Here is a 23,924-nt window from a genome sequence, read left to right on the forward strand (position 1 = left end):
AACCACAACCTCAAACCCAAACGCATAATTAAGCATCTAGTGAGAATGTGTAAAATATGGTGATTTTGATAAAACCCTGTATGTTTGTGATCACAAACTGAGCTGCCATGGATGTGAACCATTAGTTCACATGGAGAGCCAGGTGACTTTGACCCTGCAGGCTCGGATGTTTCAGGTGCACACACGCAGTGTTTGTTTGGGTTCTGCCCTGCTTCAAACATTAACATGCAGACACATCGTCACACACACCATGCAGGCTGACTGTCTGAAGCTGGGTGTGGTTTTAAACGTTTTGAGATGAGTGTATTTATAACACATGAATTTACCAATGACAAAACAGTACTTTTTGATACCTTTATCTAAGGATATAAATAAAAGAATCCAAGCTACTCAAATGTTCGGGGCTGTGCTTGAGGCCAGCCTTCTTTTTCAATTGTTTGCAATGCGCTGTGTATTAACATTATACTACACAACGCCACCAGTGTGATGAGAAACTGAGTGTCTGTTCTGCACTGACAGTTGAAAAATATTCAACTATGAGTAAAAAGCTGTTTGTTACTGACACTTTTTACCAAGCCATCCAATCACAGTGGAGGGGGCGGGACAAATACTACTGTGGTAACCCTAATTTATGTGTATACATGCTCAAAATAATTAGGCCCTATTTCATTTCTCCATCACATTAAATCAGATATTAATGTTCTATAAACAGCCAGAAATGTTTGTTTAAAATTATGTTTTATTAACATACAACATTCAAACAATTACTAGACAAATAACTTCAATATCAACAATATAATTTTCTTTTTTTTTTTTGTTTTCAAGCAAACCCTCACTGAAACAGCAACCTGCCGACACATTGTCATCTGTTAGCCTCCCACTCACTGTTCCATCAGATGGCACACATCAACAACAAAGACTGACAGATCACACTATCTGTAACCACACAGACTCTCAAAGGTTATAAGTGTCGTGTGGTTTCTGTGGAGGCGCTGAGAAACAAAACAACAGGAAATTCTTCCAGAAAAGAAGAAAAGATCAAGAGAGGTTTCTTTTGTGATTTTTGTGACAATGTGTGAATTTTCTGGCTGTACTGACCTGCACTTCCGAGTCAGCGCTGACAGGCTGCAGCTGAAACCAGGTGTCTTTGCCGTGATATTTCTGCAGGTCCTCTTTCTTCACCGCCACCTTGCCTACACACACACACACACATTAACACAGAAAGACAAATGAGCTCAAAACATAAGTCACTTTACTCTTCCTAAGAAAAGCCTCCGTGTGCAGATGAGAGCTAAAACAAACGGTTGACGAACACCCACCAGATGCTCACACGCCTGCTCACACACTGTCAATCCACACCCCAACGTCCTCTCTGATGCACGTAGGCACCAGGTGCAGAAATACCCACAAACTGTGCCGTCAGTGGCCTGAAAGTGACCCCGTCATTTCTACCCTGAAACTAACAAGTTCATTTTCTGTTTAAAACACCACACCCTCACACACACACACATTAACAGGAGCAGTGATCGTGTTGAAGATACTAATCACACCCTGAAAAGGTTTTTCAGTTTGTGGTCGCACACAGACAAACCAACCAATATACACACTGACACACCCAATTACACTAATAAAACATTTCCCACACACAGACACACACCTTTTTAGTCTTAAAACTGTAGCTACAATCAGATAATGCCAGACTTCATTGAAAATTTTGCCAATTTTAGACTATATAGTTCATTCAGGGAAAGTCAGTCAAAGTGCCATTAAGGGAATAATTAGATATTTTGTGAAATAAGCTTATTTGTTTTTTTGCTGAGAGTTAGAAAAAGATTTGACATGACTGTTATGTCTGTCTGTTTAATGTGTGAATCCATCCCTCGCCTCTAAAGACTCACTGATTTAAAGCTGTTTAATTCATACAAAGTGTAAAAAAAACAATTTATTGTCTTGTGACTCCAAATTTTTATTTTTGTGTAGACTGGACAAACTATATATAAAGTTCTGATTAGTGAGATTCAAAGGTGCTGGTGGGTTCAGACAGAGCCAGACCAGCTGTTTCCCAATGTTTCCGGTATTTATGCTACGCTAAGCTAACTGGCTGCTGACTCTAGCTTTTACCATGCAGACATCAGCGTGGTGCAGATCTTCTCAACTAACTCTCTAAAAAGACAGCATATTTACTCATTTTCCAAAGGGCCGAACTATTCATCATTTATTGTTCTCCAACAACTGGCAAATTTAATTTAAGAGGAGGAAGTTATAGTTGATTGGTTGCTAAAGAAAAGTAAAATTCCATCATGAAACACCACTGACTCAGCACGTTACCATGGAAACACAACCTGGTAGCCAATCATCTGGGGAACATTCAGTCTGAAACAGTGCCCACAATTTTGCTACGTCAGTTACACATGTTATTACATATTGGTTCTGGCAAGACTGACCTGTGAACAAGTACATGTACACAGCAGCAGGGGTCCTCTTATTTATTTATTTATTCATTTATATTTCACAACCTATTTCTATGACAAACTTACTCCATATAGACCATAAACCCTCGAATATAAAAATAACTCATTAAAATCATTTGAGAAAGGTTAACAGTAGAGTGCTTTTTATCCAAGAAAAAAAAAAGAAAACGCAGCTCCACGTTTGCATACGTGTAAACAAGCGTGTTCACAGGTCAGTCTCGTCAGGGCCAATATGGCGGCGACATTGACATATGAACCAACTGCAACATCTATACACATATACATGTATACAAGTCTACAGATTGAACAACGTGTTTCCTCATAACAGTGTGCAACAGGCTTTAAGGTAGGTTGTCTTTCCTTTGGTGTGTGTGTGTCAGAGATGTTAACCAATCAGCAGCTGCATGTATATAAACACTGCTGTGTTTAAAAGACAATGCTGTGTGCTCGAATACACAACAGGCTGTTCAATGCACTGCTGTTTAAGTAAACAGTTTGCTACGTTTTGTTGAAACTGAAAGTGGCCCTGAGGCTCAGCAACAGCCAATAAAAACTGAAGCATTGCTGGGGCTCTGTGTGCAATTTTGTCAACAGCTGTTTTGATCGTCAACTCTGATTGGCTGAGTGATGTAATCAAACTGCATTTGATAAATGTATACCTGTGACCACAGCTCATTTAAATATCTAAAAATAGTTGTGCTGTTTAAAAATGTTATAGATATGAAAGTTCATTTTGGGATGTATGATATAAACATTACTTAAACATATTACAAGTGTTAAATAGTTTAAATATTTAAAAGTGTTGCATCTTAAACAATTTTAGAGCTGCCAGTAACAAATATTTTTTTAATGTAAGTCAATCTGCCATTTCTTTCAAATAACAGATTATTATTTTTTGTGTAGAAAATGTCAGAAAATAGTGACAGATGCCTGTCTAAAGTGTAAGGTGATAGATGCCCCTGAACACATTCATCCACTGTGATATCTAACAGAGAAAAAAAGAAACAACTTGTTATTTGTTTGATTACAAAGTTCAAGCTGAAATCAAATCAAACCTGAACATTTTAATGCTCTTTGAATGTTACTTCAACTGTTTAGTTGTTTTAAAAGAACTCTGTAATTCCAGAATAAATTTGAAAAGTGCACCCAGACTGTACAACATGAATTACACAGAAAAATAAAATAAAAGTTGTTTTTTTCATAACACAACAGAGTGCTACTGCAACCTGGTGCGTTGCTGTAGCTGCTGTAAAATCACAGTAACATGAGGTTCATTTCTTCTTCCAAACACTTACCATCAATAAAGTCTCAACTCATTTTTCCAGGCTGGGTTATTATGGGCATGAGGGGAGTTTTACAACAGATGGAGCAGCTGTTTACTCACCGATGCTGGAGTCCCTCCTGAAGACGTCCCTGTCGAAGATGTAGAAGGAGAGATGTCTGAAGCTACGTGGGATCTCGCAGTAGAAGTCCTCCCCGTAGAACGGACTGAAAGTGAGAGGAGACACAAGGACAACTGTGATTAGAAACATATAGAGTAGTTTTACTACAGACGCAGATGTAGTTTTACATATTTACTTGCCAAAAGATGAAACAAAGGTATGTTGAGAGGGGAAAAAGTAAAGAAATAAGGGTTGCAACTAATTATTTTCAGTCACAATTTCTAGATTAATCAATTAACAGTTGTTTGTTTTAAATGGTGAAAGATGACATGCTGAAATGTCATCACAACCCAAAGATATTCAGTTTACTGTCAGAGAAGGAACCAAAAAAAAAAAAAAAAAAAAAAAAATCTCATATGTAAGAAGCTGAAATCAGAGAATTTGGACTTTTTTCTTTAAAAAAAAAATCTCAAACCGATTAATCACTTATCAGAATAGTTGACAATTAATTTAATAATCAATGAATAATCCATTAATTGTTGCAGGCCTAAAGAAAATATAGTCTCCCGCTGAATTAAGTGAGAGATTCACTGTGTCAAAAAAATAAAAACAAAACTCTTTGAATTCACTTATCTGTAACTCTTTTTGTATGAGCTCCAAAGACTCCAACTGTAAACATTTTAATGATTTTCAATGATAATAGGAATAATAATGTCAAAATGACCATTCCTCTAATACTGTAAATCATATTGCAGTTGAAATATCAGTCAAAATAATCATCATTAGATATTTTTTCAAAATCGTTCAGCCCTATGGAGCACTGGACATCAGTGTCCTTAAAAGCAGACAGTAAAGGACCCAATATGCCATGTTACTACTAACTTACACATTTCTTAACAATTAATGTGAAGATTAAGTAAATGAATGCAGCATATCAAAGAAAGAGCACCATTCAGAAAGAACTGTATAAAAACATGCAAAAGAGAAAAGTAACAACAGTTTTTGCACATACTGTGTGCTCTGAGCCATCTTTTAAAGGGAAAGTTCACCACTTTTGATGTAGATGTCCAGTCAGTGTTGATTGTAAAAGTAGTCAGTTGAAGCAATAAAGTCTGAACTACGTGTTATATTGCCCGAGAAGTTCTCCTGCTGCAAAATCTGCTGTTCTTCCTGCACCAGTGCCGTCACAGTGATGTAGTTCAGGGAGAACTACAGACTGTTGCAGCTTGGGTTTCTAGTCTTTGCCTCTCAGTGGCCAGGGGGTGTAGCTAGATGTATTGTATATTTTTGCCCCCGTCACACAATGTTTTGGCCAACAAAGTCATAGCTATAGGCTAAGGTGGTGATACATAACAACATGGGGGTGGGTGAGTGCAATGCGTCCTAAGTTTTATACAATATGATCTGCAGCTGTTTTATTTCACACATTGTTTCATTAAGTCTGTATGTTTTTAAATACTTCTAAATCTTTGTACAGTGAGAAGATGTCCTGTCCACCCAGCCTGTTAAAGTCTGATAATCACATGTGAATAACAATCAGTGGTGTAGAGCTGCAACGATCAGTTTATCAATTGACAGAAAGAAAGAAAATTTTTGTCTAAGTATTTAGACAATTGATAAATAATTTCAATAGTAGTATATATTTAATATTTTTGTCTATCTGTAAGTGTCCTTGCACCTTCACGAGTCATCACAGACAAAATTCATCATTCTTGTCTAAAGATGATTGTTTTTGTCTCTCAATCACTTTTACAGATGATAGAAATAAAAATCACATGTATGTACATCTTGCCATGAATCATGTGGACGGATTGTTTGCAACAATCGGCCTGTTTGCGACCATTAGCTGGAAGATAAATCCACGGCACGCACGCTTTCTTTACCTAAATAACAACCATAGAAATCATGGCAATGAGAATCTCGTGAGCTGCGCCCTGAGGGCGACCGCTAAAAATGACTGACTTCCTCTGTTGCTCAGTGGACGTAAGGATGAACAGAGGGATAGACAGGCAGACAGAGGCATGACTGCATTTATAAACAACCCTACTAATATACAATGCTTGCATATATGTATTTAATTTCTGCCAGTTGCAGCTCTATGTGCAGGAAGGATCTTTTTCTCATTGACTCAGCCAAACAAAAAATAACTGGGATGTGTGTAATCAGATTGGAAGGACAATCAATTTAGCCATCCATAACCTTTAAGTAATACTGAGATAAACTAGTCATGTTAAAATACAATAAACTGATAAATGATAAAATAATAGATTTTGTACCCAGGGTCCCCCGTCTGATAAGATTCAGCTTTTAGATGTTCTATTACATCAATTACATGAAACCCATGACTGAAATAGTCATACATTCTGTCATTGTGTTCTTTATGGATGGAATTACAGTAAAACCAGAAAATATTCACATTTAAGAAGATGGAATCTTCTTAAAATATTATTGAATTATCAATATAGTTAACAATTAATTTAGTTATCGATTAATAGTAGTTTCAGCTCTATTAAAGGTTACAAGTGTTCATGAGATACCTGTTCACTAACCTAAAACAGGCCATCACAGTAATGTGGGGTGTTAGATACTGTAGATAATCTGTATCTGGACTTCGGCTCAGTTATATCTCACGCTTTTCATGAAGATGTTTGGTATTGAAATTCTTCTTATCATTGCTTTTATTCTTGGTTATTTTTAGATTATATTGGATAAAACAGTGAAGACCTCAGAGGAAATGAAAGAAGAAAGAAAGTGTTGAGATTATCAGCATCTTGACTTTGATACTATTTGAGACTGTGAACTACGACTGGTCAACACCACCTTTAATCTGGAGAATTAAATTTTAAATCACCCAATTTAAATAAGCAGGAGGTTAAAGTGTCAATCTTGAAGATTTCAGATTCTCTTGATTGAGTTGGGGGCACCTGCAAAACCTGTTCCCTCTGGTTTCATCAGTCGTATATCAATATTTCAAACTGATCCACTGTCAAAAAATGCCAAAAATGACCAGTGTGTTGTTGTGTAGATGCATTTTTGATGAACAAGAGCGGAAAGTGTTAAGCTCACTGACAAATGCATTTCATTTCCTGTAACTGCTTCATTATAAATGTCAGCTGGTGTTTCGCTAGAATAATGCTTTTAATATGAAGGTGCAACTGTACAACAATCTCAGCTACCATCCAACAACAACTCATATGCAGATATCTGTTTATTACATTAGCAGTATACAGGATTTTTCTTCTATGAACGTCACCACAGACACCCAGTTCATGAGACTGCATTAAATATAATATTGCAATTATTCTGAGACAGATAGTAGAAGAAAGTGGCTATCATTTGACTTTCATGATGGCGCTGAACGTACCAAAGTGACTTCTCAATGATCTTGGTCCTGAAGACCTCCTCTTGGTCCAGGTTGACGGTGCAGTAACAGTCCCTCATCCTGTTTGGCCCCGGGTACGGAGGGATGTTTTTTGCTTCTCCTGCACAAAGAAAAGAAAAGGTAGGAGAAGGAGAGAGTGAGCGGTTATTATTCAGAACGCTGTCATAAGCAACAACAATGTGTTTATTCAGGCGCACTGCTGTAAAGTCATTACTTATTTAAGAAGACTGAAAGCACGCAAAGTTTAAAGGAAAACAGCATTATGTAAGTTCACACCTGTTAGCTTGAATAATCTGACAGCACATATAATGAGCTTAACTCGGCCAGGGTGACTACTGTTACACTGGACGCACAAATATTAAGTAATGCGCTCAGAGACTGACAACAATAACAATCTATCATTCAAAACAACATGTGAAAATTGTGTGTGTGTGTGTGTGTGTGTGTGTGTGTGTGTGTGTTGTCAGATGTGTGAATGAAAGAATCTGTGTGGGACATTTCCTGAGTCCTGCTGAAGTTCAGCCTGTTCATCAAACGCGTGACAGATAGCACTCCCTTTCGCAAGAATGTGGTCCAACCACCCACCAAGACACACACAAACACACACACAAACACACACAGGTGGTGCTCCCGTCCCCCAGGAGTAATACATTCTCCTTTATGAAGCTGTGATGGATCCGTGTTAGTCAGTGCTCTGTTGCTTATTGTGTTTCTGCTAACCCTGGGGACCCGCGGGGCTGTGTAGTCTATAGTTACATGAGTGTTAGTCCAACGTTGTCATTGTTTGCTCCAATAACGCCCCATTATCTGCACTGGAATCTGATGCTGCCGTTCAGACGACAAGCTGAGCCGGAGCAGATCTCGCACTGTTATTTCTGGCTTTAAAAGAGTGACTTCTTCACAATGACAGCATGAGCCTGTGGCCTGGTGCCCTGATCCCCTACAACAGCGGTTCACAACATTTTTCGCTTTGACCCTATAAAATTAAGCAATGTCTGCTCTCTATGTTTCCTCCTTAAAACGTTTCATTTTAAGGATTTTTTCAAGTTGTCCAGTATTTCAGAATATAATCATCAAAAATCTGACAAAATTTAGGACAAACTTACTAACAAAACAAAATTTGTAACTGTTTTTCTTGTGCCACAATCCACACTTTGGGAAACATTGAAATGCAGCAAAAAATTAGGGCTGAATGAAACTGCAGTAACGCCAAGTGCAATCCAGACTGCAGGAGCTGCAATTTTCTGATAAAAGTAAAATATGTCACAACACACCGTTATCACAAAATCTGGACCTAGAGCTTGGTTCGGTTTGTCTGTTTTGGGCTACTGTAGAAACATGGGTGTAGCATACATGTAGAAAGGCCACAGAAAACAATAATTCTTATTTTCAGCTAATTACACACTGATGAAAATATACTTGAAAATATTATATTCAGTTTCTGACATATTCTTCCAATACATCTGCCTAAATCACTGGACCTTTATGGATTTTTAGAACTCTGAAAAAGTATCCAGTAATTTAAAAGAAATAGAGAAAAAAGTAAAACAATATTCATGACAATATAACAATTTTTTACCTCTTGTGTTAATTTTAAGACTTTATCCGCACAGTGGGACCAACTGCTCGGGTAAAAATTGTAAGAAATGCAGTAAAAATCTACAGCTTTTTTGTTGCTCATTTGGATAGGGGTACTAATGCTAAAAAAAACTTTCTAAAACAGTCGATCATCATCATCGTCGTCATCAAAAAAAGGTTCTGTCGCTGCATGTTGCCTGTTTTTTTTCCCCTCAAAATGGGATGGGATGGAAAACTAGTCACATCCGTCCAGTCCTGCAGTTAATGTTTACGATTTCCAAAGAACTGCACCTTATCACAGATGCAGTTTTTTTCCTTGATAATGAAGAGGAGAGTGTTGAGACTATGAAAATGAATCATCTGCCATCTTGAAGACGGTGAGTAATCACATTAGTCATGAAGCACTTGCTAACATGCAATTACACTGTTTGGGTAAAAGCTGTGATTTATTTACACACTGGCAGCTTGTTCTGCAGCCAAGAGAACAACCAGTTCAGCAGAAGTCCTCCACTGAACTGTAACTATTTAAAGCATACGTCTGGTGATAGACTGTATTTTCATTATTGTAAACAAACATCATGAAAAGGCCAAAAGCAGTAAAATGACTTGATCCAGTCACCAGCTGTTTTCTTTGTAGCCTGATACAGCGTATTCCCCTGTGCCATAGAGCTCCACAAACACTATAAATGAGCCACAATATTGTTCCTTCATTGTGGCAAATATGGACACTGTAGTTTATTTTGAGACAATCCCACACACACTGTCCTGCTGCCATAAATACTCACCAGACTAGAGCTCCAAATGTGTATTAATCCGCAACTGAAAATAGTCCACAGCAAACGCACTATTAACTCATGTCTGAGTAACATTTGCTAAAATCTGCAGTGCCCAGCTGTTTTAGGAAATGACTTAGCAGGTTTTGAAAATGAAACTATGCATTTGAGACACTTGTTATTTTTTATTTATGCTTCATTTAACCAGTTTGAGATACAATATCTATTCTGCAAGGGAGTCCTGGTCAAGATGGGCAGCAAAAAAATAAAATAAAGCTAAAAATAGTCATATTGAGTAATGCCACTTATTAGAAGTTTCCACAGAAACCAGTGGGCTTAGATAAGGTCAGAGGAGTCAGACTATGGGCTGGGTTATGCAAGAGTTCATACACCATGTTATCTGACCACATCAGAAATCAAAAGTGTTTTGAATGCTGACACGGGAAGGTGGCGTGAAAAGCCGCGGAACCTCGGTCAAATTTCTCCTTTCCTGTTTCCTGTACTTAGACAAGCTATCTGCTCAGCTCATCTATGTTGAAATAAACAAAATACTACTAGCTAATCTACATAAACAGAGCCCAACAGTGACGTTCCAGAGTTCCAAGTCCCATTCATATTCTGCATAGAGGATTTAGATTATTTAGATCATAATATGGTAACCATCCGATGCAGAGCTATGAGATTGTCAAACGATGGTTTATGTAGATTAGCTGGCAAGTTAGCTGGAATTTTGCTAAAATTAGTAAGTGACCTGACAACATCTTTTAACCATCTTCAAAATGTGGTTTTCTTTTCAATATAGACGAGTCTGGCAGGTAACATATCAGGAAGCAGGAAAGAAAAAAACTGACTGAGGTACGAAGCTGGCTGAACTGCTGTGGGGGCACAGAGCAAAAAGGGGCGGGACTTAGGAAGGGTCAGTTATTTCAATATTTGAATAACGGTCAGTCTGTTCCAGAAGGATTTGTAGTGCTGCACTCGGCGGTTCACATGAAAAGTGACAGCAGTAGCTGTGTGAAGATTGAGAGAGAGAGATAAGAGAGCAGGGCTGCCAGATCTGTGTGACAAAACGAGCCAAATGACAGATCAAAACCAGCCCAACGACCAATAAAACTGGTGCCGGCGGGCAAAGAACATTAGTTATGTCCTGTCTGTGTTTGTGTATGTGGGCGTGCATGAGATGTGTCCCATGTCTGTGTGTATGTGTTGATCTAGAGTCAGTTTGGTAGGACTTTAGTATGAATAAATGATTTCATTAACAATATGGATTGTATTTATAGATATTATTAATATGCAAAATTAGTCCACCCAGGCGGTGGACCAAAAATTCAACCATCAAAAGTTGTCTGTTTACGCATGAAAGCTCAGAGAAGCTCAACATCTGGATCTTTTTTCACCTCCACACAGCTGGCCAATCACCGTAGGTGTGAATGTTGGACTGTCAGTTTTGGAAAGCTACGGAAATATCGATTATGTGTTTATTATCCATAAAATGTCATAAACTGTAAAAAAAAAAAAAAGATTTCCTGCAAAGCCAAAGAATACATCCTCAAATAATAAACTCTGATTACTTAATGACTTATTTTGTCCATAACCCATAGATATTCAGTTTACTCTCATAGAAGAGTAAAGAAACCAGAAAATATTCACACACACACACACACACACACACACACACACACACACACACACACACACACACACACACACACACACACAAGCTGAAATCAGAGAATTTGGTCATTTTTTTACATTTAAAAACATGACTGAAAATGACTAATTGACTATCAAAATTGTGATTAATTTAATAGTTAATAAAGTAAAATTAATAACTGATTAATGGTTGTAGCTCTAACTGTCATTGTTACAACTGTTGTTTTTATCTTTGCTCCATCTTGGAATAAAATTTAAATCCCTATGGACACACATTTTGTCATTAAAGTGTACACTGCGTATGCCATGTTCTTCAGCTTTTTCCACCTTTATCTCAAAACCATCCAAGGAAAACCTTGATGAGGAACATATAACAAATGCTGTTTTTAGGGCTACTAGAATACATAATTTCAAACTGCAATCAGAGTGACAATCGTCCAGTAATGAACGTGAACCTGGGTCTCCACCTGAGGTCCACACTACAGCACAGAGGATAAATATAAACCTATGCAGAGACAAACAGAGGTGATGAAGTGTCCTCTGTGGGGTTTGTAATACAGCAGAGTGTTATGACTGCTTCTCTGGAGGCTGATTCATACAGTATGAGGATCATTACACAACTATTCATTCACAAATTAAACAGACACCTGAGCTGTAAAACACGACACACACTCCCCTGCTTCAGTTTGTTATCTGTCTGTGCTCGTGTGTGAGAGCAGAGCGATGACGTAAGTCTCTCTTATCTCTGTCTTTATCCCTTTACTTCCCACTGTTATTAGAGCTCCCTCCTGCCTCCTCGGCTTCTCTCTCCTTTATTCTCCCACATTTATTTTATCTCCCCCCTGTAATCCTCCTCCTTCACCCTGCACTCCTGGATATCCTACAGTCTCTGTTTTCCACCAGCTCTCATTCATGACCTGTGAGGTTTCTTGATTGGATTGCACCATCCGAGTCATCCTAGTAACCAAAACATCATGGGATTACCACAGCTTTCTCAGTTCCGTATCTGCGTGTGTTAATGACTCAACTTGCAGCGTAAAAACAAATGTCTGTGCCAAAATCAGAGCTACTGTAGAGCAGAAAATAACTTCAAAAAAGAACAGAAAACATAAGTGATATTGAGTTTGTGTTCATATTGTAAGGCATCTATGTACATCACACACACCATGTTGTAGCACATGTTTTTGCATCCCTTTCCTTTCTCCAAACCCTCTGAGATTGACAAGTGCATTTTTTGCATTTTTCCAACAGTCAGCGTTTACAACTCATGCCAATGTGCCATGAAAATCAACTTGCAGAGACATGAAATTTGCTTGAGATGAGTGATCCATCACAGTAAACATCTAGTCATCTTCAGTTGTCTCTCTGTTGTAAACTGATATATTGTAACAGAGCTGAAAAGTTTTCTGCATACACGGATCCTAGTGCAAATGTGAAGTCTCAACATCCGAGAATCAAAGTCAAACCCACTGTCAGAACCAATACTATTGCTGGATTTTTCATTGTCAGCAAAGGGCCGCAGGCAGGAGTCAAACCTGCGACTGCTGCAGAGGACTAAGAGTTTCACTACATGGGACGGACATTTTACCATCTCAGCTATAGGGCCACCTTGAAAACTCTAATGAATTACTCATTGCACACTACTTGAAAAAGTATCTACATCATTTACTAATATATCTTTTTCTCAGCAACCACATTGATATGAAATAGTAGAGTAAACGCAGCTGTTACCAATCGTGCCAATTAAGGTCACGTTCCATTTAGTGTAGCAGAGCCTTTCCAGTGAACCAGCAGACACAAGAGCAGCACTCTAACTCTGTTTGACCTGAATGGAACTGAACTGTGATTAGTATCACTGGTAACACCTGTGTTACCCTGCTATTTTATGTTAAAATAGCTGCTGTGAAAAAGGCATTAACAGTAAAAGTAATGAGTTCCATTACTCATTAGCATTATAACAAGACATTGTGGTTTAATGAGTGGGCATCTCTACAAAAAGGAGGGATTGACTGAGCATCCAGCAGTTGGCTTAGCCTGAACGACTGCACACAGCTGTCCTGAAGTCCTGACCTCAGCTGCACCGTTCACATTCACACATCCTCCAGCTCTGACTTCAGAACTACCGAATACAGTCGACCGATTAACGCTCAATGTTCCATCGAGAGCAATATCTGACTGTTAATTAAGCTATTTTATATATCTCAAATCTGTTTGTCCACTGAACGCAGACAGCAAACGAGTTTGCAAAACATCAGTCAATCAAATGTCAATATATTGGAGCATTAATGGCATCAATAACTGCAATGTAATTTCAGATTTTAATCCCATTTACTTTACATTACTGAAAAATGTAATCACAGCAATATGTTAGTGGCCAACACTATGTTAGAGCACCTGAATGCATTGCTTGCAAACTCATCACAACACTTTTCGCTTTCAACAGAAACCATATCTGTCAGTCTACAATGCTTCAGAGTGCTTCTAAAATGGCCACCGGTAATATAAACACACGCAATCTATGTTTATAAGGCTAAAAGATGCAAAGCCACCAGCAGAGTCCCTGAAGCAGCATCAGTCGTTACCACAGTTACAGATACGGGTTAACATCTTGCAGGTTGCTGTCTGGGGGAGAAGGAAGTGCAGGACAGTCGTCCTTCTGGATAAGTTGATAAGCAACAGCCACTGGAGAGTTTGCCAGTTTGAGGGAAGTTTACTACAACAGTGAGGGTGGAGAATACACGTTTCAGTTTTGTGTGTTTATGTCTGATGGAGAGTGAGTTTCTTACAAAAGAAAGGATTAGCCTCTGCAGTAACCTGCCATTCAACACGTTAGATAAAAGACTTTATTATAAAACCACCGTCTGTAATCCTCTGTCTCAGCCTGACTATCACTCTCTCTTTATTTCCTTTTCATCCTGGTCCACGTGCTGCTGTTTCCTCTTCTCCTTTTTTGTCTCAATCCTCCTTTTCTTTGCTTTTCATCTATGTCGGGCTTGTCTTGCAAAGCCACTTTCATTTTCCTTTATCAAAATTAGCTTTAACCTGATTTCACTTTCCTCTATTTCTGGTTGCTTCCCCTTTTTTCCACATCCCTCCCTCTTTTACTTCCTCCAGAGGCATGCGTCCTCTCTCCTCAAGATTCAAAAATAAGCAGAAAATAAAAACAACAACAGCAGCTTTCTCTTTTCATCAAGCACCGCTGCAGCTGCCCTTGGAGAATATCTTGCCCTAGTATCTGAGCAAAACACACAGTGCAAAGACACACTCTTGGCACGTGTGTGGGACTGCTGTGTGGTGTGTGCATGCAAAACACGGGGGCGTTGAGCTGAATTGCAGGGAAATAATGATGACAGGAACACCCCAAAGAGGCCGAGAGGAGAGCGAACAGGAGCAGATCGACACATCAAAACAGGTCGACTCCCCACCTCAGAGAAATGTGAAGAAAAGGAGGCAAACGAGACGGAAGAATGAGGAAGCACAAGTGATTGAAGCAACGTAATGGACGCAGTGAATGTGTCGCTTTGTTCCTCTTCCTCCCATGTTGACTAGTTTCAGTCAACCACACTCATGCGTGCAGTCTTGGAAATAAAGGCGCTAACTAGATCCATGAAGGGTTCTTCGACTTTTGGGTCCTGGTAAAACCATTTCTCTGGGTTCAGAGAATTCTACCTGGAACCCAACATAAAGGGTTAGGGGTAGAAATAAATCTGTGGAAGGTTTCACCTACAACCCACTATGAGAGGTTCTACAGAGGCCCCTTCCACCCAGAACTGTCCCTCAGCCCTTTTCCACCAAATTAGCTCTAGTTCTTGAACTGGTTCTGTTGACGAGCCTTGGAAAAGTTGGTGATATCTAGTGAACTGGCCTGCGTTTCCACCAGTTTAGAGCAGAACTGTTGTAATCAAGTATATCATCAACAGAGGGCACTGCACAAAGCACAACAACCTGTAAAATATGGCATGCCCCCAAGAAAAACCTGCTATTTTTTTGTATCCAGTTGGGAACCAACTTTTTGTGTTCAGGACCTGCTGGAAATGCTCAGGTTGATTCAAAATTAGGTTCTACAACCAGAAGTGGGTCGGTTTCAATGTTGGTATGGGCTCCAGTCGAGCGGAAGTGAAAGCACCCAAGTGAAGGCAAACAGTTAAGTGCTAAGTGTGAAAACCCACCCAGGGGACTCTCTCTCAAAACATTTTTTTTTTAATGAAAAGGGCTCTTAAAGAGACAGTTCATCACAAAATCAAAAATACATATTTTTCCTATTGGATTTACTTTAGAATCTATCAGAACTACTTTCTTTCAATTGCAAATTGAAAGAAAGATGGGTTTTTTTTGTGCTTTGTGCACCACAAGCCCAGTGCCATTTAGTCCCATTATATTGGAGAGAAGGCAGACATCTCTGCAGCCGATATCACAAAAACTCTGCAACTTACAACAAAACAATCTTTCCTTTTCTTCAAAAATAGGTTCTTCATAAGCAAATGATTCTGGATAGAACCTCGGCCCTTCCAGAAGAACCCTTATTTCTAAGAGTGTACAGTTACAGAGGCACCGCTCCACTCGTTATTCTAATCTCTTCTGACATGAACACATTCGAGGATACACAGGCGTGAATGCTTTCAGTGGCAGCGAGCTCGACTAGCAGGCCTGGGAAACACAGGGTTTAAGGAGAGGAAAGGGGGTGGGGGGGGTGTTACTGAGAAAAATACAAGCCAGTGTGCTCAATCAAGAGTGAGAGAGGAAGAAGACCACAGAGAGAGAGAGAGAAGTCAGTCAGATATAAAACTGGAGAGAGAGCGGTTAGCTTTGGAGAAAGCTACAACAGGAAATGAGATGAGGAGAAAGGAATTTCAACTGGATCCAAGATGTAGTTTAAAAGCAGCGAACAACCCAGTTACCCCTGAGTGTGTGTGAGTGTGTGTAAGACAGAGAGAGACACACCGTGAGAATGGAAAGAAGGACTGAAACTTGTAAGAAGACAATTTATTATCCTGCAGTTAATACTCAGTTCCTTTGATGCTCGACGGAGAATCAAAACAAGAACCGAAACAAAACTGTAAGTCATTAGTGTCTTTCAGAAAATGACTAAACATAAAAACATTACATCCGCAGACACACACCCACACACCCACAGACGTGCTCTCTGTGGATATTCACAGCAGTAGTTTTGATTCAACAGTAAATTATTTGTTCATTATTGAAACTGTCTGCAACGAGCATTTATTTTCATCATCATTTAATTTCTTGATGACTCAAATGTAAAAAATATACACACATTAACAGTGTGCATATTACAAAATCAAGTCTAAACGGGTTTCTACTGCAATTTAATATCACCTGTATAGCTGTGAGAGACAGACCAAAACAAGAATAGTTCAAATCAATTCAGCAGATAATGAGACAGCCTGACTAACAGTCCCTACTTCAGGCCAAACCTTAGACCTACACTTCCCATCATGCAAGCCAGTAGTGTCTTTTGTGAGGCCTCCACTGCCTGGGAAACACATCTGTCAAACAGGGCACAAGATCAGCACAAACCACCATCCAGATGCTGGTAAAACATGCAAGTGACTGGTAGATTTGCTTCACTGACCAACCAAAAAAACTACCCGTTAATCTACTGAGCACCTGGTAAAAATTTTGCATCCTGGCTGCACTTTTGACCTAGTGGTCACAAATGGAATTGCAAGTGATGTGATGCCAAGCGGGTCAAAAAGACATTTTCCTCTAAACATATTTAAAAAACCTGTACAGATCTGTACATCTGTAATACAGTAAATAAACTGAAAACAATCAACATGACTATCTGCATCATCAAATCTGATATATAAGGTACAATACCTATGTGAGAGTCTGAAAAAGCCAAATCAGTAATTTATTTTTGGGCTATTCGTGTGTGAGGGAAGCCAATAGGAGGTCACCTGCTCAGCCTCTTGAGGACTCTGAGCCCAAATAATACTAATGCATCCTTCAGTGCCTGAGGTACTGCATGGCGTTAAATTTTTCCATCAGATCGTGTACATGTAAGGAATTTATTTGGTCATCATACCTCCAACTTGTTGTTGCAGCGTGGGCGGGCCAGCAGGTGGTCTGAATGGCCACTACACTACAACACCTACAGAATTCAGTCTGCGCTTGTGTGGAACACGTTCTGCAAGCGCACTCCAGAAAGCAGCATAAACAAAACTACTATGCATACATGGTGTCCAAAGCTGTCTGTGTACGTGTCCATTAGAGGGTATATTCAGGCCTTGACACCACGACAGACAGTAGTTCTGCGTGAAAAAGTGCAGCCCTCTCATTCATTTGAATGGAACTCGTATGTCAACACCGCCAAGCCGCCAACACAGGGAGCACTGGATAAAAATCAAGCAATGTGACATCATCCAGTCAACTACATGTAAACACTCAAAGCACATTTACTGTAGATTATTTTGTTCTCATTGTACATTTTGTAGTTTCTTGCAACGAGACACAAAATTGTTGTCGCCATGACAACTTAAAGCGTTAAAGAGAGTAAAATCCTGTCCGTGAGTTTTATAAACCGTTGTATAATGTTTGCATCTCATGCAATATGTGGACTCAAACATGCAAGAGTCTGAAAAACTTAAGCATATGTCACCACTGAGCAACTTTCATTGAAATGAATGGGGAACCACCTTGTATCCATTTCTGTTCCCTCGAAGCTCCACAGCCTCAGTTTGTAACACCTGAAATTTGAAGATCTATCCCAGATAACCCCTAGTACAACAAGTGGGTTATTTTTTCAGACTATGCAAAGCTCTCTCCAGAGCTACAAAAATATTATACAACAGTACTCTCCACTGCCAGCGTGTAAAACTGTTGGAATGCCCTTTTAAAGTAGATCACAACATCCAAAACCCCCAAATGATCCATTGTATGATATGAAAATGTGCAAATGGAAGCAAATTTTTATTGCTGTATTAACGGCAATAATCCAAAGCAAGCGCTGATCAAGAGGCCAAACCAAGCAAATAAACATGACACCACTGATCACAACCAACCGCAATCAGACTGATGTTAAATACGATCAACAACAGGCAGCCACATTCACCACTGTGACCCTCCTTTACCTCATCCTGAAACACTGTTAACCTCTAAAAGTCTGGGTGTGCCCTTAAATTTCCGCTCTACCTGTCAAAAACCCCGCCCGCTTGAAGCCTTTAAAGGTTGTTTAAGGTTCAGCCTTTCATTAGAAACCTGTGGCGTCAGACACAGTCAGCTCACATGTCAGTTGCAGAGACATCAGACAGTGACAACATTTCACAACTGCAACAAACCACTGACAGCATTATCCACTTCTCCGCTGTCCAAATGTGTTCCTGAAGACAGTTTCGGGCAGCGTTTCACAGCTTTGACGAGGACAACAGAACAACATGGCAGAGGAGGACAGCCACCTTTCAAGTCAATATGAGCTATATGAGTGTTTTATACAAGAGATCATGAATATGTAAATATTTCCCTTGTTATTTTGTGTGTTGCTCAATGTATGGAGTTGATTGTGGGTTTTAAGTGTCCCCCTTGAACAAATGTTTTGGGATTTTTGTTTGTTTGGTTTTCTTCTTCTTTTTGTATCTATTAAAATTATGTTTTTATGTCTAGGACTTTTAGAAGAATAGCCCAAGGGATCCTAATAAAAAATCAAATCAGGAAGACACCAACTTTCATGAGCTGAAAAGGTTTGGGAGCTCCTGGTTTACTGAACAAATCAAGTCTGAATAAAATTTATTTGTGACACTGATGAGTCAGCAACTTTAAAATGAAATTAGTTATTAGCACAAATTCATCATCAAAATCAAAATAATAATCTATGCATCCCATTTTAGTGTCCGTGTCAGTACTTGTGATTTATCTTATTCAGCACCTGGTTTGGTTTATTAACTTACGCTAAATGTAATGCTGCAGGTCACAAATTGTCCACCATAACAAACTCACAATGAAACCAGCTGAGCTGAAGTTTCCACACAACCACAACAGGCGTTGGAGCAACATGAAGAGGAACAGTGTGGAGAAAAAACAGGGAGTTTACAGTTAAAGCCTGTCTGTGCTGCACACCACAGTGATAAACCAGTGTCCAGTTACTGATCAAACTCACTCGCTATCCAAAGCTAATGTTCACACACATTCGTTAGTCCGAATGGAAAACTTGAGTAAAACAAAAACACACAAACCACACACATGCACACAAAAGGCTGTAACACAGTGGAGTAACGCTGCGTGTGGAGAATCAGGTTTAAATTCTGCTCACATGCTGGTATGTTCATTCAGGATGTGAGTGTAATGTTTCAAACCCGATTGGTGTCACGGTGCAGTGTAGTCAGACGTACACCGAGAGGACACAGTTTAACCTCAAACACTCCCTCCAGATTCCTTATCCATTTACGTAATTCTCCGAGTGGTTTGTGTTTGTTTTTTTTATAGTCCAGAATAACATGCAAAATGAGGACAACTCTCCCCCACATGCACTCGCACAAACAGGCTTGGCACACACACAATGGTGAGAAGATATGATATCTTTTGCAAGCACAGGAAAGGCAGACTGAGTCGGGTGTAAGTCAGTCGCCGTATGTGGCAAGCTGACATTGCTCAGACGAGAGTAACACTGTTGCAAAACCTGATTTAATCAGTGTGTGTCTGCAGCAGAAGTTTTTAACGACTTTCTGTTGAAGCATAGAGACGATATTGTGACTGCGCCTTACACCTTCGTCTCTCTACTGGCAAATGTTTTCATGCTTGTGTCATTGTCAGCAGGTAGAGGTCGTCAGTTGGCTTTTCCCCGTGGGGCATCTGAAGGACATCCTCAAGGAGCGGCACTCCGGGTGAGCCCTTTATTTACCCCCGCTGACCCTGCATGCTGGGCCTGCGGCAATACCTCCTCACTATTACGAGTACTGTGGCACATTACGGAGCTGCTGTACCCAACCCGGATTATTCCACCAGCCTAAAGCTGCCTGGACCGAAACACGGCCTGCGTCTAAACAGTCAACACTCGTGTTTACAGCAAACTGCTTCCCAGAGAGGTGGCCTTCGAGGACAAAATGGAGAACTTCTTATGGACATAATGTAATCATAGCGTCATATGAAGCCTGTTATTTTGATTAAGAAACAAAGCACGGGGAGTCCTCTGCACAGACAGACCATTTCTAAAATCCCCTCCCACTCCCCGTCACTCCACGTCTCCTGTTCAGTCTGGACCAGAGGAAGTTTGGGAACCTCTGTTGGCCAGCTGTCAAGGGAAGGAGGAGGGGGGGGGGCTCAGTCACTACATACTTATCCCTCCGTCCAGCCTGAGCTGCCTGATTTCAGCCGTCCACTCCCACTTCTGAGACCTCCAACACTTCGAAACAATATGCAATCTAGTGTTTGTTCCACTGTGGTCACTACATCCAAAATTACACTTGTATTGTTACGACATTATCAAACAGCAACAACATGGTGCTGCAGCAACACTTTAAAGCCTCAGCAGTGCAGCAGCACTGATGCCAGAGGGCACCACGTTCAGTGGAGATCTACTTTCAGGTTAATACACTAACTTCTCCTTGACCACGTCACCTGGTACCAGGCACAGACTGAACTCTGGGAGTAACTTTTAACTTGAGATTAAACTGTAAATTGTAAATATACAGAGGCAATATTGCCAAAAACAATTCCAAGTGTTTTCAAAGGCACCAGTAATAACACATTCGTTTATTTCATTGTTTTATTACATACTTTATGACAGAATCATACTATAGGCTATATACAGTATGCTGTATCTGCTTCTTCCCACTTTTTTTTTTTATCTATATCATGTTTACAAGACTGCTAACATCAACCCATGGTTTTATGGCTACACCATTCCAACAAATGAAAATATTGCAAATGTCTTGTGGATAATTTACTTTCTAATTGGCGCAGCCGTAGCTCAGTCTGTAAGGACTTGAGTTAGAAATTGGAGGGCTGCTGAAAGTGCCAAAGCACGCCTGACTATGTGTCTGTGTGCAGCCCCCTCACTATGACATCTCTCCAATGTATGTGTGTGTGTATAAGCATTACAACAAAACAACAATAGATAGAAAAATGTCATTTCTGGGGATTAATAAAGTATGCCTTCTTGTTATACATATTTTGCCAAACTTAAGTCAGACTTACTGTGAAAAGTGTGTTTGGAAACTGTGAGTTTGCTACTAGAATTTAAAAGATACCTTGTGGAGTTTCCTTGTAAAAAAAAAAAAAAAAAGAAGAAGGTCATGTTTGCATTCAGTGTTTCTTAGCAAATAATAATGTGTACAACTGAGGTCTAACAAACATGTTGCATTCCCATTTTTTTCCCCAATATTTTAAATGGTGCATGGTTTACCTCCATGTTTGCTAGCTTAAAAACTTGTGCTTTACTCACCCTTTTCTCACACATGGTTCTCGGTAAGTTACTGGGATAATATTTCAGGCACCACAATTGATTTTCACAATTCACACATACAGATACATTCAGGAACATCCTGTCTAGTGGCGTTTCACACATGCCACGGCAATTTTGGAATGGATGGGTCAAGGGACAGTCCAGCTGATGCTCGTAACGTCACACTTATGAATGTCAACTGTTACAAAACTCAACAGAAGCAGCATGGGGCAAGGACAGATGCATGTCTATGCAGCGGAAGATGGGACTGTAATAATATTAAATAAGTTTAAGAGACAAGTAATGTTTTTTGTGACCTACTTGAATCAGAAAAACACATTTGATACATTAAAAGGAACATTCAAAGAGCGTTGGAGGTCTGGAGTCGGTTGGTTCGCTTGCTCCACAATGTCCCAGGACCCTGAATGTTGCTGTTTTCATTCACAACACAGCAGCATACCGGCATTTTCCCTAAAATGTTACTATGTCTTGAGGTGGGAAATTGGCAGTACAGATTTCATCCTCCTCAACATTTGAGGGATAGACTGCATGTGTGAAAGAGTTGGTGCATTGTTGTGTTTTTCTTGGGTTGTTAATGCAACAAACTGTTGATCAGTGGAATAGTGTGAAACCAGATTGTGAACTGGCTGCAGCCTGTGCATTTGAGCTTGTGCATGCCCCTCCTTATGTGTTTGCAGGATACAAACAAAACATGGACCTACTCATAAAAACACTGTTCCATAGTGCTACTAGTGGTCAAAATCTCTACAGGGTACCTTTAAGTTCAGTGAGCTTCAGCGAAGTTTGGCTGCACAGAATGAGTTTGTAATGACTGAGAAGTGGGAGGTGGGTTTAAGATGGTAAAGTCATTTCTTTTTACACATTTCATTCAAGAAGTGTACAGTAATTTGTGCCAAAATATGATCTGATGTGTTTTCCAGTTTTCTGAATCCGACTCGGTTTGTCAAACCATGTGTCTAGCAGTGACAGAGCAGTCGAACTAATGCACATATGTTGTTGTTAATTAGTGCAAAGTCCTGACTCCAGCTGTGCCACTGAGAGTTCTCGTCTCTCTGAGCGCTGACAGAGACACAGTCGCTGACAGATGAAGCACAGCCTGCTCCTGTATGTGAGACACCACCTCTGTCCCCCGCACTGTGTCTCACTACATCTGCTTTGCATTAGCTTGTTGCCATGCAGGAAAAAACACAATTCTTTTGTAGTCTATCCCAGCCAATCAGGAAGTGAATTGGGGGTAGTTTCCTGTTTCCTGTGTTCTCCAGACAGTACGGACTCGGGCCCAGTAGCCCCGTTCGGTTTCCGAAATTCATGTGTTCGTCCAGGAAACTGAGAACAGTCATCACCATAACAATAATACAAAGTCCTCTCCTTCTCTCTTCTACAAATATGTGGCAGATTTTCAGCTCTGAGTCATCAGCCAACCGCAGTCTCATGCCAAAGGACAAGATTTTGATGAAAACAATGTGATGCAAGGGTTACACAGACTTCACCAGGAGAAGAGCTCCATGGGGATCAGACTGACATGGAGTATGAGTGCTGCTAGGTAACAACATTGTGTAAACTCCACTGTCGTCACTCTATGACAAGAACTGAGGAAACTCAAGAGTCCAGGCTGGGAAGTGATGACATCATAAAAGTTCTTCATAAACATTGCTAAACTGTAGCCCAAATAACAAGTCATGGCATGTCGATAAAGCTGGTTAAGTATTTTTCTGGGTAGCATGACGTCATTCAGCCAGTGGAAAAATGTAACAGTACATTTACTCCAGTACAACTGTACTTAAATACAAATTTCAGTCACTTTCCTTTGGTACTTCCATTTGATGGAACTTTATTCTTCTATTCCACCACATTCAGAGGGAAATATTAAATTTTTTACTGCACTACATTTATTTGACAACTATAAGTTACTTGTTACTACACAGGGTTTTCCCCAACAAAGTTGTTGCCCAGTGGCAAGTATCTTTTGATGAAGGTTGGCAGCGAAGTGTCTTTTTTGACAGCGGCCCGGCGCAGGCCTGGGCCAGTTACACACTGATGACAGCATTAATCCTCAGAATCGAGGATTTTTAAAAAGCTGTAGCAGATTTAATCAAACTTGACATTAAATTAGTGCTAAAAGAAACTCTCACAAAGTATTAATGGCCATATCTATAGCGAGATGGCAGTGCAACATGGCAGCCTCCGTGGAAGAGGACCTGCACCCTCTGTAGATATAAATAGCTGATTTTAAGGTGACAAAAACACAGCAGTTCTCATTTCCAT

At 39.8% G+C, this 23,924-nt stretch overlaps 1 protein-coding gene across 2 annotated transcripts in view; it reads right to left on the reverse strand.

Moving 5' to 3' along the window:
* rasa3 (RAS p21 protein activator 3) overlaps window positions 1–23,924 on the reverse strand; it is a 55,813-nt gene that overhangs the window by 28,583 nt on the left and 3,306 nt on the right. For both annotated transcript variants that reach the window (XM_084715348.1, XM_084715340.1), the window contains exons 2-4: window positions 7,218–7,335; window positions 3,856–3,959; window positions 1,099–1,193 (exon numbers count right to left, since the gene is read on the reverse strand). In XM_084715348.1, coding sequence (XP_084571474.1) covers window positions 1,099–1,193; window positions 3,856–3,959; window positions 7,218–7,335 — 317 coding nt within the window. The remainder of the gene's footprint in view (window positions 1–1,098; window positions 1,194–3,855; window positions 3,960–7,217; window positions 7,336–23,924) is intronic.

The sequence above is a fragment of the Lutjanus erythropterus genome, chromosome 1, assembly GCF_056507025.1.
Source record: "Lutjanus erythropterus isolate fLutEry1 chromosome 1, fLutEry1.hap2, whole genome shotgun sequence".
NCBI classification, from domain to species: Eukaryota; Metazoa; Chordata; class Actinopteri; order Lutjaniformes; family Lutjanidae; genus Lutjanus; species Lutjanus erythropterus.